Below are 15,914 nucleotides of genomic sequence, written 5' to 3'. Positions count from 1 at the left end.
TATAAGGATTGGCTAAAAATATTATAGTTTCATACCACAAAGTCATACTAAAGCAGTTATCAATAAAAGATTCCCAGGCCTCAAAGAATTTCTCAATGTGAAACAAATAGGGTTTTGCTTTATCCACAGTTTTTCTATTTGTTGTTATATACAATGTGTTTTGTTGTAGAAATTAAATTGCAGCACATCACTTCCGTCTTCTGGAAGTGATATGTCCTGTGTCAGTTTCCATGACAGCACACAGACCTTATGTAACGCCAGTGATGTCGCACCCTCTAACGTCACAGGAGTGTCAGGTACATTATCACAATAAAACTAGCACAGTGTTTGTATCACTAGTGCAATCTAGCCTGCCTTAACAACAACTGGCACAGGCGAAGCCAGAGGGGATTAAAGACGCTCAGAATCCCCCCACCCCTCTTCCAGAAAAGAAATACTGGTTAAATAATTCATAAAAGCTATTAAGCTGCCATGTAGAGCACTGCACAAGCACTCTTTTGTATACAGGTTTGGAATCTGAAACTTGAAAGAAATGTAAATGCAGCTATGGTTGAATTGACCAATGTTGCTATTACACGTAACTAGTAAAGGAAAGTCAGGGATACATGGCTATAGGTGTAGTCAGGGCCGGTGCTAGAGTGTTTGGCGCCCCCTGCAAATAATACATTTGCGCCCTCCCATCCGTAAAAAAGGGATAGTGCGCACTGCAAAAAAGGGTGTGGTCACACAAGGAAGCGGCGTGACCACAATGGTACCCACAATTCAAATTACGCCACGCATTATTACAATCTTATGCACATTAACCCAAACATAGTGCCCCTGATTCATATTACGTCACGTAATAGTGCCCCTTATTCACATTTAAAATCGACGACAGGGCCAGTTCTAGATCTTGAAGAGCTCAGGGCAACAGTTTCCTTTGGCCATGCTCAGAACAGGGACAGTGCGCGCCGAAGGTGCGCGCCAAAAATATAGGGCCACAGAATAGCACCAGTTCACATTACCCTGCACAGTAGTGTTCATTAGTCACATTACACCACACAGTAGTGTCCATTAGTCACATTACACCACACAGTAGTGTCCGTCATTCACACTACACCGCACAGCAGTGTCCGTTAGTCACATTACACCACACAGCAGTGTCCATTAGTCACATTACACCACACAGCAGTGTCCATTAGTCACATTACACCACACAGCAGTGTCCATTAGTCACATTACACCACACAGCAGTGTCCATTAGTCACATTACACCACACAGCAGTGTCCATTAGTCACATTACACCACACAGCAGTGTCCATTAGTCACATTACACCACACAGCAGTGTCCATTAATCAAGTTACACCACACAGTAGCATCCGTTAGTCACATTACACCGCACAGCAGTGTCCGTTAGTCACATTACACCGCACAGCAGTGTCCGTTAGTCACATTACACCGCATAGCAATGTCCGTTAGTCACATTACACCGCACAGCAGTGTACGTTAGTCACATTACACCGCACAGTATTACCCTTATACACATTATGCCACACAGGAGAGCCGCTTATACACGTTACGCCAGAGTAGAGCCCATTATACCCATTATGCCAGATACAGCCCATTATACACATTATGCCAAGTACAGTCCATTATACACATTATGAAGGTCATTGAGACCCCGCCGCAATAGCGGCCCTCAGCGCAATTTCCCAGTGGCAGCAAACTGTGCATGCGCAGTGGACATGAGGCCACACACATTGCAGTCGCTTCCCCGATGGATGCGACCACAGTGTGATTGACAGGTGACAGCGTAGCAGAGTTAAGGTGTTGCGGGGTTGGCGCCGGAAAAATGGGGGCGGGACGGGACATCACACACAGCCGCTCCCCCAAAAAAATGGCTGCTGACCAGGCTGCACTGCCAGGGGTCAACCTTAGATCTGATGCGTCCTCAATCAAATTGTGGATGCATCAGGAGGCGGCGCCACACATGCTGGGCAGCCTTGCCTTGTGCTGGGCGGCCCTCAACATGTGCAGAGATGAATGCAAATCTGGCTGCATATGCAGCCATCTGCGGTCATCTAATGCTAGGTACAGCCCTCATTGCCTCCACAGTGCGAACCCAGTACCTGCAGGAGGTCCCGGCTCGGGCGCTGCTCCTCCTCTCCCTTCTCCACCTCCGGTTTCTCGCAGGCTCCGTTACTCCAGCAGCAGTGGATGTAAAATATCGTCAGTGATGCCGAGGGGGGGAGGGACTGGGTACTAATTACCCGGGCATGGGACTTATGGAGTGGCCCAGCAGGGACCATGGTCTGTCGCACTCCCATCACCATCCCACTTTACTGGGCAGCAGCATAAGCTCTCATCCTGGGAGCACAGCACATGCTGCAGTTAGGCAGAGAGGCTGCTGCTAATGCTGAGCCTCTGCCTGTTTCTGTACAGGTAAGGAGGGGGGGGGGGGTTGATCACACTGATCACGCTCGCCCACCGAATTGACCCTGGCTGGGGGCTCAGATCAGGCATTAAAAAGATTTTTTATTTAACTTTTTGCATAAGGGGACGTGACCACGCCTCCCACGATTAGGCCACGCCCCAAAACAAATCGGAGCACAGGATGCCGGCAGCGGGAGCGGAGCTGTGTGTGGGGTGAGTATGCACACTGCCTGGGGAGGAGGAGGGTGAGGGAGCCGCACTACTCGCTGCCATCCACAGTGACATTAAGGTGCCAAATTACTTTTACTTCTCAATGTGCATAATTGTCAATACATTTACATACATGGGTGAAATGACATGCACAGTAAAGGGTACACAGTAACTATGCTGATTGGTGATCAGTGTTTGTCTGCCACATGCTTAAAGAATTAACCACAGTGCATTATTTGACAGAAATAGATCTAAGAAGATGTTTTTTGATATCTTAACAACTAAAGGGCCCTACACACTGGCAGATGATACTGCACGATATGAACGTTCTCGTTCATTAATGAACGAGAACTCGTTCATATCGTGCAGTGTGGAGGCACCAGCAATTAACGATGCGCAGCCCCGCACTCGTTCATCGCTGGTGCCCCGTCGCTTGTGCATGCAGGCCAGTATGGACGAGATCGTCCATATTTGCCTGCACTGCTATGGATCCGGGTGACGGGGGGAATGAAGAAACTTCACACCCCCCCCCCCGTCACTGCCGCCGGGTCGCCCGTCGGGGCAGCTCGGCAGCGGATCGCTCAATGTGTAGGGCCTTTTACACTGAAATATCAACATCTGATTTGTAGCTGATTCAGCTGGACAGATCAGTAATAATTGATGAAATGCTGTTGAATTTGTTTATGAATGCTTTCTAAACCATTAATTGTATTAACAACTAACTTCTGGACAGACTAATTACAGCCATATTTACATATAGAACCTTCTCAGATTTTACTGCACATAAGTTCTTTTGACCATGAAATACCTGGAGACTACTGATTACAATATGTTTAGGAATATATTTTTCCCTGTGGCTATAGGAATTTTGAGTTCTTGTGTTGTGGTGTTAGAATTAAATTGAATGGTACATATAGATATATATAGTACCCGAAATCCGGAATATTTTGGGCCTGTAATGACGTCATGATGCGACCGGCGTCATGACATTACTGAAGCTGGCGGCCAATAACAGACAGGTGGGGGGAGTGGCATTGCAGCCATTCCCTCACTGTCCCTGCTACCAAGACACGCCGTGGATAAGCCAAAACCGATGCGGACCCCCCACCGATGCGCTGGGCCCACCGCAGAGCCTAAGGGTGTGTACACACAGTGAGATCCCTGCTATGTTCGATTTTGACTATACGATTTCCCTTGAACTCCCCCAGAGCCCAGATAGCACAGATTGTACAGATTTTGACTATCTGTGCTTGAGATTTTGTCTATGTACGATTTTGACTAAGTGCCAATTTTGACTATACTTTGTACTAGATTGTACACTAGATAGTCAAGATTGACTTGCCTGCACAGTCTATCTAGCCTTACGATACCGACCCCACGGGAGCGCGCATCGGGATCGATTCTGTATCGCAAGCTGACTAGCACCATGAGATATGCACTAACTTTTCATAAGATTTTGACTATATAGTCAAAATCTCACAGATTTATCTCACCGTGTGTACACACCCTTACAGCCGACACACCGGACCCACCGGGACTCCCCCTGACGGCGCCCCAGACACGCTGCGGACCCCCAGGAACCATCCAGTTAACAGGTATTTTGTTATCCAGAAAAAAAACCATATCCGGATATGGGATAGTCAACGTGTGTGTGTGTGTGTGTGTGTGTGTGTGTGTGTGTGTGTGTGTGTGTGTGTGTGTGTGTGTGTGTGTGTGTGTATCAGTGATGTGCACCGGAAATTTTTCGGGTTTTGTGTTTTGGTTTTGGATTCGGTTCCGCGGCCGTGTTTTGGATTCGGACGCGTTTTGGCAAAACCTCCCTGAAAATTTTTTGTCGGATTCGGGTGTTTTTTTACAAAAAAACCTCAAAAACAGCTTAAATCATAGAATTTGGGGGTCATTTTGATCCCATAGTATTATTAACCTCAATAACCGTAATTTCCACTCATTTTCAGTCTATTCTGAACACCTCACACCTCACAATATTATTTTTAGTCCTAAAATTTGCACCGAGGTCGCTGGATGACTAAGCTAAGTGACCCAAGTGGCCGACACAAACACCTGGCCCATCTAGGAGTGGCACTGCAGTGTCAGACAGGATGGCACTTCAAAAAAATAGTCCCCAAACAGCACATGATGCAAAGAAAAAAAGAGGCGCAATGGGGTAGCTGTGTGACTAAGCTAAGCAACCCAAGTGGCCGACACAAACACCTGGCCCATCTAGGAGTGGCACTGCAGTGTCAGACAGGATGGCAGATTTAAAAAATAGTCCCCAAACAGCACATGATGTAAAGAAAAAAAGAGGTGCACCAAGGTCGCTGGATGGCTAAGCTAAGCAACCCAAGTGGCCGACACAAACACCTGGCCCATCTAGGAGTGGCACTGCAGTGTCAGACAGGATGGCAGATTTCAAAAATAGTCCCCAAACAGCACATGATGCAAAGAAAAAAAGAGTTGCACCAAGGTTGCTGGATGGCTAAGCTAAGCGACCCAAGTGGCCGACACAAACACCTGGCCCATCTAGGAGTGGCACTGCATTGTCAGACAGGATGGCAGATTAAAAAAATAGTCCCCAAACAGCACATGATGCAAAGAAAAAAAGAGGCGCAATGAGGTAGCTGTGTGACTAAGCTAAGCGACACAAGTGGCCTACACAAACACCTGGCCCATCTAGGAGTGGCACTGCAGTGTCAGACAGGATGGCACTTCAAAAAAATAGTCCCCAAACAGCACATGATGCAAAGAAAAAAAGAGGCGCAAAGAGGTAGCTGTGTGACTAAGCTAAGCGACACAAGTGGCCGACACAAACATCGGGCCCATTTAGGAGTGGCACTGCAGTGTCAGACAGGATGGCACTTCAAAAAAATAGTCCCCAAACAGCACATGATGCAAAGAAAAAAAGAGGCGCAATGAGGTAGCTGTGTGACTAAGCTAAGCGACCCAAGTGGCCGACACAAACACCTGGCCCATCTAGGAGTGGCACTGCAGTGTCAGACAGGATGGCAGATTTAAAAAATAGTCCCCAAACAGCTCATGATGCAAAGAAAAAAAGAGGTGCACCAAGGTCGCTGGATGGATAAGCTTAGTGACCCAAGTGGCCGACACAAACACCTGGCCCATCTAGGAGTGGCACTGCAGTGTCAGACAGGATGGCAGATTAAAAAAATAGTCCCCAAACAGCACATGATGCAAAGAAAAAAAGAGGCACAATGAGGTAGCTTTGTGACTAAGCTAAGCGACACAAGTGGCCGACACAAACACCTGGTCCATCTAGGAGTGGCACTGCAGTGTCAGACAGGATGGCACTTCAAAAAAATAGTCCCCAAACAGCACATGATGCAAAGAAAAAAAGAGGCGCAATGAGGTAGCTGTGTGACTAAGCTAAGCGACCCAAGTGGCCGACACAAACACCTGGCCCATCTAGGAGTGGCACTGCAGTGTCAGACAGGATGGCACTTCAAAAAAATAGTCCCCAAACAGCACATGATGCAAAGAAAAAAAGAGGCGCAATGAGGTAGCTGTGTGACTAAGCTAAGCGACACAAGTGGCCGACACAAACACCTGGCCCATCTAGTAGTGGCACTGCAGTGTCAGACAGGATGGCACTTCAAAAAAATAGTCCCCAAACAGCACATGATGCAAAGAAAAAAAGAGGTGCATCAAGGTCGCTGGATGGCTAAGCTAAGCGACCCAAGTGGCCGACACAAACACCTGGCCCATCTAGGAGTGGCACTGCAGTGTCAGACAGGATGGCACTTCCAAAAATAGTCCCCAAACAGCACATGATGCAATGAAAAATGAAAGAAAAAAGAGGTGCAGGCATCGCAACCAACACAATTGGACTCTCCTTGGGGATTTGTGATTTAGAAGAACGCACAGTTCTTTGCTGTGCTTTTGCCATCTTAACTCTTTTAAGTTTTCTAGCAGGAGGATGAGTGCTTCCATCCTCATGTGAAGCTGAAACACTAGCCTTGAACATAGGCCAGGTCCTCAGCCGTTCCTTGCCACTCCGTGTCGTAAATGGCACATTGGCAAGTTTACGCTTCTCCTCAGACGATTTTGATTTCGATTTTTGGGTAATTTTACTGTGCATTATTTTTTGGGATTTTACATGCTGTCTACTATGACATTGGGCATCGGCCTCGGCAGACGACGTTGATGGCATTTCATTGTCTCGGCCATGACTAGTGGCAGCAGCTTCAGCACGAGGTGGAAGTGGATCTTGATCTTTCCCTATTTTACCATCCACATTTTTGTTCTCCATTTTTTAATGTGTGGAATTGTATGCCATATACTGGTGGTCAGCAAACTGTGCAAAACTGAAATGCACCACAGGTATGGATGGATAGTATACTTGACGACACAGAGGTAGGTAGAGCAGTGGCCTACTGTACCGTACTGCTATATAGTATATACTGGTGGTCAGCAAACTGAAATGCACCACAGGTATGGATGGATAGTATACTTGACGACACAGAGGTAGGTAGAGCAGTGGCCTTCTGTACCGTACTGCTATATAGTATATACTGGTGGTCAGCAAACTGTGCAAAACTGAAATGCACCACAGGTATGGATGGATAGTATACTGGACGACACAGAGGTAGGTAGAGCAGTGGCCTACTGTACCGTACTGCTATATATTATATACTGGTGGTCAGCAAACTGTGCAAAACTGAAATGCACCACAGGTATGGATGGATAGTATACTTGACGACACAGAGGTAGGTAGAGCAGTGGCCTACTGTACCGTACTGCTATATATTATATACTGGTGGTCAGCAAACTGTGCAAAACTGAAATGCACCACAGGTATGGATGGATAGTATACTTGACGACACAGAGGTAGGTAGAGCAGTGGCCTACTGTACCATACTGCTATATATTATATACTGGTGGTCAGCAAACTGTGCAAAACTGAAATACACCACAGGTATGGATGGATAGTATACTTGACGACACAGAGGTAGGTAGAGCAGTGGCCTACTGTACCATACTGCTATATATTATATACTGGTGGTCAGCAAACTGTGCAAAACTGAAATACACCACAGGTATGGATGGATAGTATACTTGATGACACAGAGGTAGGTAGAGCAGTGGCCTACTGTACCGTACTGCTATATATTATATACCTGTGGTCAGCAAACTGTGCAAAACTGAAATGCACCACAGGTATGGATAGATAGTATACTTGACGACACAGAGGTAGGTAGAGCAGTGGACTACTGTACCGTACTGCTATATATATAGTTATACTGGTGGTCAGCAAACTGTGCAAAACTGAAATGCACCACAGGTATGGATGGATAGTATACTTGATGACACAGAGGTAGGTAGAGCAGTGGACTACTGTACCGTACTGCTATATATTATATATACTGGTGGTCAGCAAACTGTGCAAAACTGAAATGCACTACAGGTATGGATGGATAGTATTCTTGACGACACAGAGGTAGGTAGAGCAGTGGCCTTCTGTACCGTACTGCTATATAGTATATACTGGTGGTCAGCAAACTGTGCAAAACTGAAATGCACCACAGGTATGGATGGATAGTATCCTTGACGACACAGAGGTAGGTAGAGCAGTGGACTACTGTACAATACTGCTATATATATATAGTTATACTGGTGGTCAGCAAACTGTGCAAAACTGAAATGCACCACAGGTATGGATGGATAGTATACTTGACGACACAGAGGTAGGTAGAGCAGTGGACTACTGTACCGTACTGCTATATATATAGTTATACTGGTGGTCAGCAAAATTCTGCACTGTCCTCCTACTATATACTACAATGCAGCACAGATATGGAGCGTTTTTCAGGCAGAGAACGTATAATACTGGTGGTCACTGGTCACTGGTCAGCAAAACTCTGCACTGTCCTCCAACTATATTATACTGCTGGTCCCCAGTCCCCACAATAAAGCAATTAGCACACTGAGCACAGATATTTGCAGCACACTGAGCACAGTCAGATATGGAGCGTTTTTCAGGTAGAGAACGTAGATATTTGCACTTGCAGCACACTGAGCACAGATATTTGCAGCACACTGAGCACAGATAATTGCAGCACAATTTGCAGCCCACTGAACATAGAAACTGACAGGACGCCAGCCACGTCCTCTCACGATCATCTCCAATGCACGAGTGAAAAATGGCGGCAACGCGCGGCTCCTTATATAGAATATGAATCTTGCGAGAATCCGACCGCGGGATGATGACGTTCGGGCGCGCTCGGGTTAACCGAGCAAGGCGGGAGGATCTGAGTCTGCCTCAGACCCGTGTAAAATGGGTGAAGTTCGTGGGGGTTCGGATCCCGAGGATCTGAACCCGCTCATCACATATATATATATATATATATATATATATATATATACTCCCCCTCTCCGCCAAGCCCTACACTGGATCTTTTTTGCCTGTAGATTCACAACCTTTACACTCACCTTAAAGCACAGATACAATCCTCTCTCTCCTACAGCTCTAACCTCCACAATCCCACCCACCTACTTCACTCCCACTATACTCTCCCACCCACCTACTTCATTCTTCTAATGACCACAGCATCTTTCCGAGCGGAGTACCTCTTCCCATCTGCGCCTCTTAAACTTGTTTTGTGCTGCTTCCCAACAATGAAGCTCACTCCCTCTACCTATCTCACTCTCCATCTCTCTCCAAAAGTATTCAGACTGGCTTTTTTCTCATTTTTTCCCCAAACACTGACTCATCCCTTTGTGTCATCCATGTTTGATTGCCTCTCTCCTATTTATTATAAGCACACACAAGAGGACTTGCTCCCATTGTGTATTCTTCCTTTCCTTTACTTACTTGTGTCATTATCTCCTCCCATTGCATCTTATTGCGTACGGGTTCAACCAGCGCTGATGTAATATTTATAGGGACTTTATATGCCAGTTATATAGTTACTGATTTCCATCTATATCATATTTGTGTCCTGCTCTGTTTGTATTGTACTTTTGTATGCATACTTTATGGCACTGCGGACCCTTTGTGATACCCTATATATAATGGCTAAAAATAATAATAAGAATAAGAAGACGATGACAGTATGAGCAGTTTTCCAAATGCTCTGATAAAAATCATATTTAAATAAAGGCGTAACTAGGTGTGTGCCAGCGGTGCCTGGCACACAGCGTACAAGAACTGTGGGCGCAGAACCGCTGGCAACACCCACTGGGCTGCGCTGCACTAGTAAGTTCGCGGTCGGCCATCACCAGTTGCAGCGCCTGGCTACTTCTTTTCTGGGCTATTACACATACAGTAGCAGCAGACAATGCTGTAGCTGTCTGCCTCTCTTGGTCTGTCCCCTTCCCTGACTCGTCTGCAGGCCCAGTCCCCTCTCCCTTTCAGTCCGCCCACTTCCCAGCTCATCTGCTGACTTACCCAGGCTCCTCCTGTGTGTGAGCTGCTGCTGCGGGGGGGGGGGGGGGGGGAGGGGGCGAGTATGTGTGTGACAGCAGCGGTGCTGCTGACACATGCTGCATTAATACATGGAATCCCCACTTTCAGTCAAGATTCCCAGACCCATAGCTGCATAAAGGAGCAGCGGTTTGAATGCTATGTCCCCAGGATAGATACTAGAATCAAGTTGGAGAAAGGACCTCTGACATCATGGGGAGGAGCCACGACACCAGTTGGAGGAGCTAGGCCAGGGAGATAGTTCTTCTGCTATCCACGCCACCATCTACTCCATTTAGTAACCCAGTGGCGAGCGAAGCGAGCCCGCGGGTGTACATTTTGGGCACCCTGTTTGGCCGTGGCTCCTCCCCCTGGTGACGTCAGAGGTCCCTTCCCCAACTTTGTTTTAGACCTATCCAAGTCCCCAGTAGCTGAGGAATGCTGTATATTCAAGAGTTAACAGCACTTCTGGTTGCGGCAACATATAAATACCCTATATATGGCACTAGGTACACACCAGCATGCACGTCCATCTTAAAGACTTCAAAGTTATGCTACATAGGTGTATTTAAATTTGTTTTTTCATGCTTGCATTGTATTATCAATGACACTATGATATACATGTACCCAGGTGTGGGAGGATGGTGTTTCCCCTCCCACCCCTCTCTCTCTGTCTCCTTCCCACCACTCTCTCTCTGTCTCTCTGCCTGCCACCTTTCTCTCTCACTCCCAACCCTCTCTCTCTCTCTCTCTCTCTCTCTCTCTCACTCTCTCTCTCTGGACTCTACCTGCCTTTGTAAAAGGGAGCTCTGCCTGCCTTAATGTGTAAAAGGGAGCTCTACCTGCCGTAATGTGTAAAAGGGAGCTCTACCTGCCATAATGTGTAAAAGGGAGCTCTACCTGCCATAATGTGTAAAATGGGGCTCTACCTGGCTCAATGTGTAAAACGGAGCTCTTCCTGGTGTAATGTGTGACAGGTCCTCTACCTGGCATAATGTGTAAAAGGGTATCTACCTGGTATAATGTGTGTAAGTGGCGCTACTGTGAGGTGTAATTTGAATAATGGAGACCACTGTGCAGTGTAGTATGAATTGGTATTATTTTGTGAATTGGTATTATTTTTTGGGGGGATCTAATGCTGTTTCTTGCACACAGCGCTAAAATGTCTGGTTATGGCACTGATTAAAATCATAAGCACCACCTTATGTAATCCATTTTCAGTCTGTAGCCAGTTCTGATTTGCACGTCTGTTTTTCAAGCAAGTTTCTATTTATTGGAATCCTGCTCAACACTTGAAAAAGCGCATGTGTGCTTTTGATGTGCTTTTCATGTAGCTGTAGGAGCTTTCAAAGCATTCATCATGAGAAGAAGGGCAAAGTGAAGAAATCAGAAAAGAGAGGGGAGGGAGATATCCTGGAAAAGAGGAGAGTTAGATTGGTGATGACCCATACAGAGCAGTGATGCTGTAAGGAAAAGGGAGATAAACATGATAGATAATGGAAAATAAGAGAATAAGATATGTGACAGAGCAGAATCCTGTCTTTATAGTGAAGTTAATAAATCCATCATGTTCACTTTCTATTAAATGTGCTGCAACTTGTATAGAATACAGAATTAGAGCAGGTAGTGACTTTTGCATGCAGAATAATACAACCTGTGTCTGGTAATTGTTTAAAAACATTGGTGGAGATGTGCTAAGTAGTGAGAAGAGGGGAAAAGTGAGCCAATGGAGAAGTTGCCCATGGCAACCAATCAGCTGCTCTGTATAATTTTATAGTATGCAAATTATAAATGTTACTTCAATGCTGATTGTTTGCCATGGGTAACTTCTCCACTGGCTCACCTCTCCACTCTTTTCTCTGCTTAGTACATCTCCCCCAGAGTTAGGGTCACAGCTTCCAGTTAAGTTTTTGTCAGTATTTAATTGGTTAAAGAATATGTCAGGGCTTAAAGTGATGCACATTATGTTATTTCCATAAACAATTCATGTTTCTCACTTTTCAGCTAGATATTTCCCAGTGTTTCTTGCTACTTGGAGACTGATGACTTGTTTCTGTATTCGACAGGGGGATGATATCCTGGACAGAAGCTCAGAACTAATCTACACTGGGGAGATGCAATGGATTTACCAACCGTATGGACGCCAACAGCAGAGAGTATTCTTCCTATTTGATCACCAGTTGGTTCTATGTAAAAAGGTAACAGCGCACAGTACTGTGTATAATGTGGTTTGCTATATGTCATTGTGTCACCAGTCAGAAACTGGACAAGGCAAGGTAGATTATTTACAGATATTGGACCATCATAATGGAGCTATGTTGCATTGTATAAGCCACATCACTGCTGTATTGTAGATCTCGTCATTCTGAAAATGCCATCAGAACTTATGCAGTACTTGCCATTATCCAATTGTGCCTAGCTAATATACTGTAGGATGACATGGATAAAGCCATTATTCTGCACATCTCTAGGTGCATCATATTAATCAGAACCAGAAATATAATGCCTTGCCAAGGCAGGTCCGAAACTAGAATTTTTGTCACCCGGGTCAAGGTAATAATTTAGCCACACCCCTGGTGTCTTCAGGAGCCTGTACCCCCCGGTGTCTCTACAACAGTCTCTGTGTCCCCCCTCCCCTTCCCATATCACTGCGGCAGCCTGTGTTGCTCCACCTATATCTCTGCAGCAGTCTGTGTTTATATTACCATTCCCCCCACCAGCGCCGTAACTACCTATGTGCCAGGTGTGCCTGGCACACAGCGCAGTTACACTGAGGGCGCACGGCCAGCGGCATGTAATGAGTCAAATTGACTCATTACATGCCGCCTCTGCTGGGTGCCGTGCGCCGCGCTGGAGGGAGAGCAGCGCCGGAGGCAGAGAAGGAGGAGGAGGTAGGGGGACTTGAGCCGCAGCAGCGCTATGTCAGTGGTAGCGGCGCCGCTGCAGCACTCCCATCTCCTTCCGTATTGGCTGCCCGGCGCTGCTGTGAATGCTGGGATGCGTTTCCCTCATCCCAGCATTCTCAGCAGCGGTCAGCCAATGCGGAAGGAGAGGGGAGTGCTGCAGCGGCGCCGCTACCAATGACATAGCGCTGCTGCGGCTCAAGTCCCACTCCCTCCTCCTCCTTCTCCCCTGTGGCTGCCCGGGATCTCTGTCAGCACGAGGAGCCTGGCTGCCAGCGGGAGAGATGGTAAGTATCTCTCTCTCTCTCTCTCTCTCTCTCTCTCTCGTGTCTGTCTGCCGCAATGTGTAAAAAGGGGGACTGGCTGCTGTAATGTGTAAAAAGGGGGACTGGCTGCCGTAATGTGTAAAAAGGGGGACGCTGTCTGCCATAATGTGTACAAAAAGGGGACGCTGTCTGCCGTAATGTGTAATAAGGGGGACGCTGTCTGCCGTAATTTGTAAAAAGGGGACTGTCTGCCGTAATGTGTAATAAGGAGGACTGTCTGCCATAATGTGTAAAAAGGGGGACGCTGTCTGCCGTAATGTGTAAAAAGGCACGCCGTCTGCCGTAATGTGTAAAAAGGGGCTCTACCTGGTGTAGTGGCACTACTGTGCAGCGTAATTTGAATAATGGAGACTACTATGCACCATAGTATGAACTGGCATTATTTTGTGGCCACGCCCCTTCCCCATGAAGCCACACCCCTATATATTTTTCGCGTGCACTGCCCCTATCTTGCATAGGGGGGGGGGGGGGGGCGCCAATGCTGTTTCTTGCACACAGCGCTAAAATACCTAGTTACGGCACTGCCCCCCACCACCACTTACCTGGATCTTCTCCTTGCTCCTCTCCTCTTTAAGGAAGTGGTGATGGCAGGCTCCTTGCACACTGTTCTTTAATGCACGTAACATCATGACGTGCAGTGCAGATAGGGCCCTGGCCTACCTTCTGAAGCCTACCCACAACATGGCAAGTTTCCGAATCATCACGGGTTTCCCGTTTTTTCTGTCTGACCATCTCGGCAAAACCCCCCCAGCCCCTCCCCCCTTAATTTGGGAAAAGAAACAAGAGTCATAAAAATATTTCTTGATGGTGATTAAAAAAAAAATATACACACATTTTGCTTTTACAGATGTGTCCACTTATCATCTAGCTTCCCTGCACGTTAAACTGCCCTTCTTGTCACACCATGCCGTGGCATGACTGGGTAGCGTCGAGCATCTTTACGTGCAACTTTTCCATTAAAATGCATGCTATTTGCAAAACGCAGCTTATGCTAATTAAAACGATATGTGACATGCCTATATTATTTGTGCAACTGCGGCTATATCTGCATAGAAAATGCTATGTTACAGTGATTCCCTAAAAACACTGTAACGTACCATTTTGTATGCAGATACTGATGCAGGCGCACACAGAATATAGGCATGCCGCATATAATTTTAATTAACAGAGCCTGCTTGTCTGTCCTATTTGTATTACTATGCGATATTTGGCCCCTAAAGACACCCGATGCTGACAAAGTTGCACAGGGCCTGTCAGCAAAGCATCTCCCACTTTTTATTTTATTTAGCCATTTCGGGTTGTGTTTTTTGGTAGTGTGAGGATATATAATTCAAAGCCATCTAAAAAAACAAACATGTATAATTTGTGGTGTAGTCTGAGTGGGGAGGGCCTGTGCGGGCCCCCTCCTCTCTAGCTTTGTTCCAGAGTCTATTGCACATGTTACTCGTGCCTTGTACTGGGGACTTTTATAATGTGCATGTGCAAATCTCCAGGAAAATGGTGCAGCGGCAGTTTTTCCCAGTGATTTCTGTCTGCAGTGCCAGTTTGCATGGGACTACTGAGAGGTAAATATAATTATATGGGTGCAGTGTGGGCTCCCCTGGACCCAGAGGCGCATGTGAACCACACACCCTGCACCCATTATAGATTAGTGATGTGCACCGGAAATTTTTCGGGTTTTGTGGTTTGGTTTTGGATTCGGTTCCGCGCCCGTGTTTTGGATTCGGACGCGTTTTGGCAAAATCTCCCTGAAAATTTTTTGTCGGATTCGGGTGTGTTTTGGATTCGGGTGTTTTTTTTACAAAAAACCCTCAAAAACAGCTTAAATCATAGAATTTGGGGGTCATTTTGATCCCATAGTATTATTAACCTCAATAACCATCATTTCCACTCATTTTCAGTCTATTCTGAACACCTCACACCTCATAATATTATTTTTAGTCCTAAAATTTGCACCAAGGTCGCTGTGTGACTAAGCTAAGCGACACAAGTGGCCGACACAAACACCTGGCCCATCTAGGAGTGGCACTGCAGTGTCAGGCAGGATGGCACTTCAAAAAAACTGTCTCCAAACAGCACATGATGCAAAGAAAAAAAGAGGCGCACCAAGGTCGCTGTGTGACTAAGCTAAGCGACACAAGTGGCCGACACAAACACCTGGCCCATCTAGGAGTGGCACTGCAGTGTCAGACAGGATGGCATTTCAAAAAAATAGTCCCCAAACAGCACATGATGCAAAGAAAAAAAGAGGCGCACCAAGGTCGCTCTGTGACTAAGCTAAGCGACACAAGTGGCGGACACAAACACCTGGCCCATTTAGGAGTGGCACTGCAGTTTTCTAGCGAGAGGATGAGTGCTTCCATCCTCATGTGAATCTGTACCACTAGCCATGAACATAGGCCAGGGCCTCAGCCGTTCCTTGCCACTCCGTGCCGTAAATGGCATATTGGCAAGTTTACGCTTCTCATCAGACGCTTTTAATTTTGATTTTTGGGTCATTTTACTGAACTTTTGTTATTTGGATTTTACATGCTCTCTACTATGACATTGGCATCGGCCTTGGCAGACGACGTTGATGGCATTTCATCATCTCGGCCATGACTAGTGGCAGCAGCTTCAGCACGAGGTGGAAGTGGATCTTGAT

At 46.5% G+C, this 15,914-nt stretch overlaps 1 protein-coding gene across 8 annotated transcripts in view; it reads left to right on the top strand.

The window, feature by feature from the left end:
- ARHGEF9 (Cdc42 guanine nucleotide exchange factor 9) overlaps positions 1-15,914 on the top strand; it is a 735,112-nt gene that overhangs the window by 667,806 nt on the left and 51,392 nt on the right. For all 8 annotated transcript variants that reach the window (XM_063937200.1, XM_063937199.1, XM_063937201.1 and 5 more), the window contains one exon: positions 12,108-12,239. In XM_063937200.1, coding sequence (XP_063793270.1) covers positions 12,108-12,239 — 132 coding nt within the window. The remainder of the gene's footprint in view (positions 1-12,107; positions 12,240-15,914) is intronic.

This window comes from Pseudophryne corroboree, chromosome 8 (genome assembly GCF_028390025.1).
Source record: "Pseudophryne corroboree isolate aPseCor3 chromosome 8, aPseCor3.hap2, whole genome shotgun sequence".
NCBI lineage: Eukaryota > Metazoa > Chordata > Amphibia > Anura > Myobatrachidae > Pseudophryne > Pseudophryne corroboree.
The sequence above is the reverse complement of the archived record's forward strand: the minus strand, read 5'-3'. Positions and strand labels throughout refer to the sequence as shown.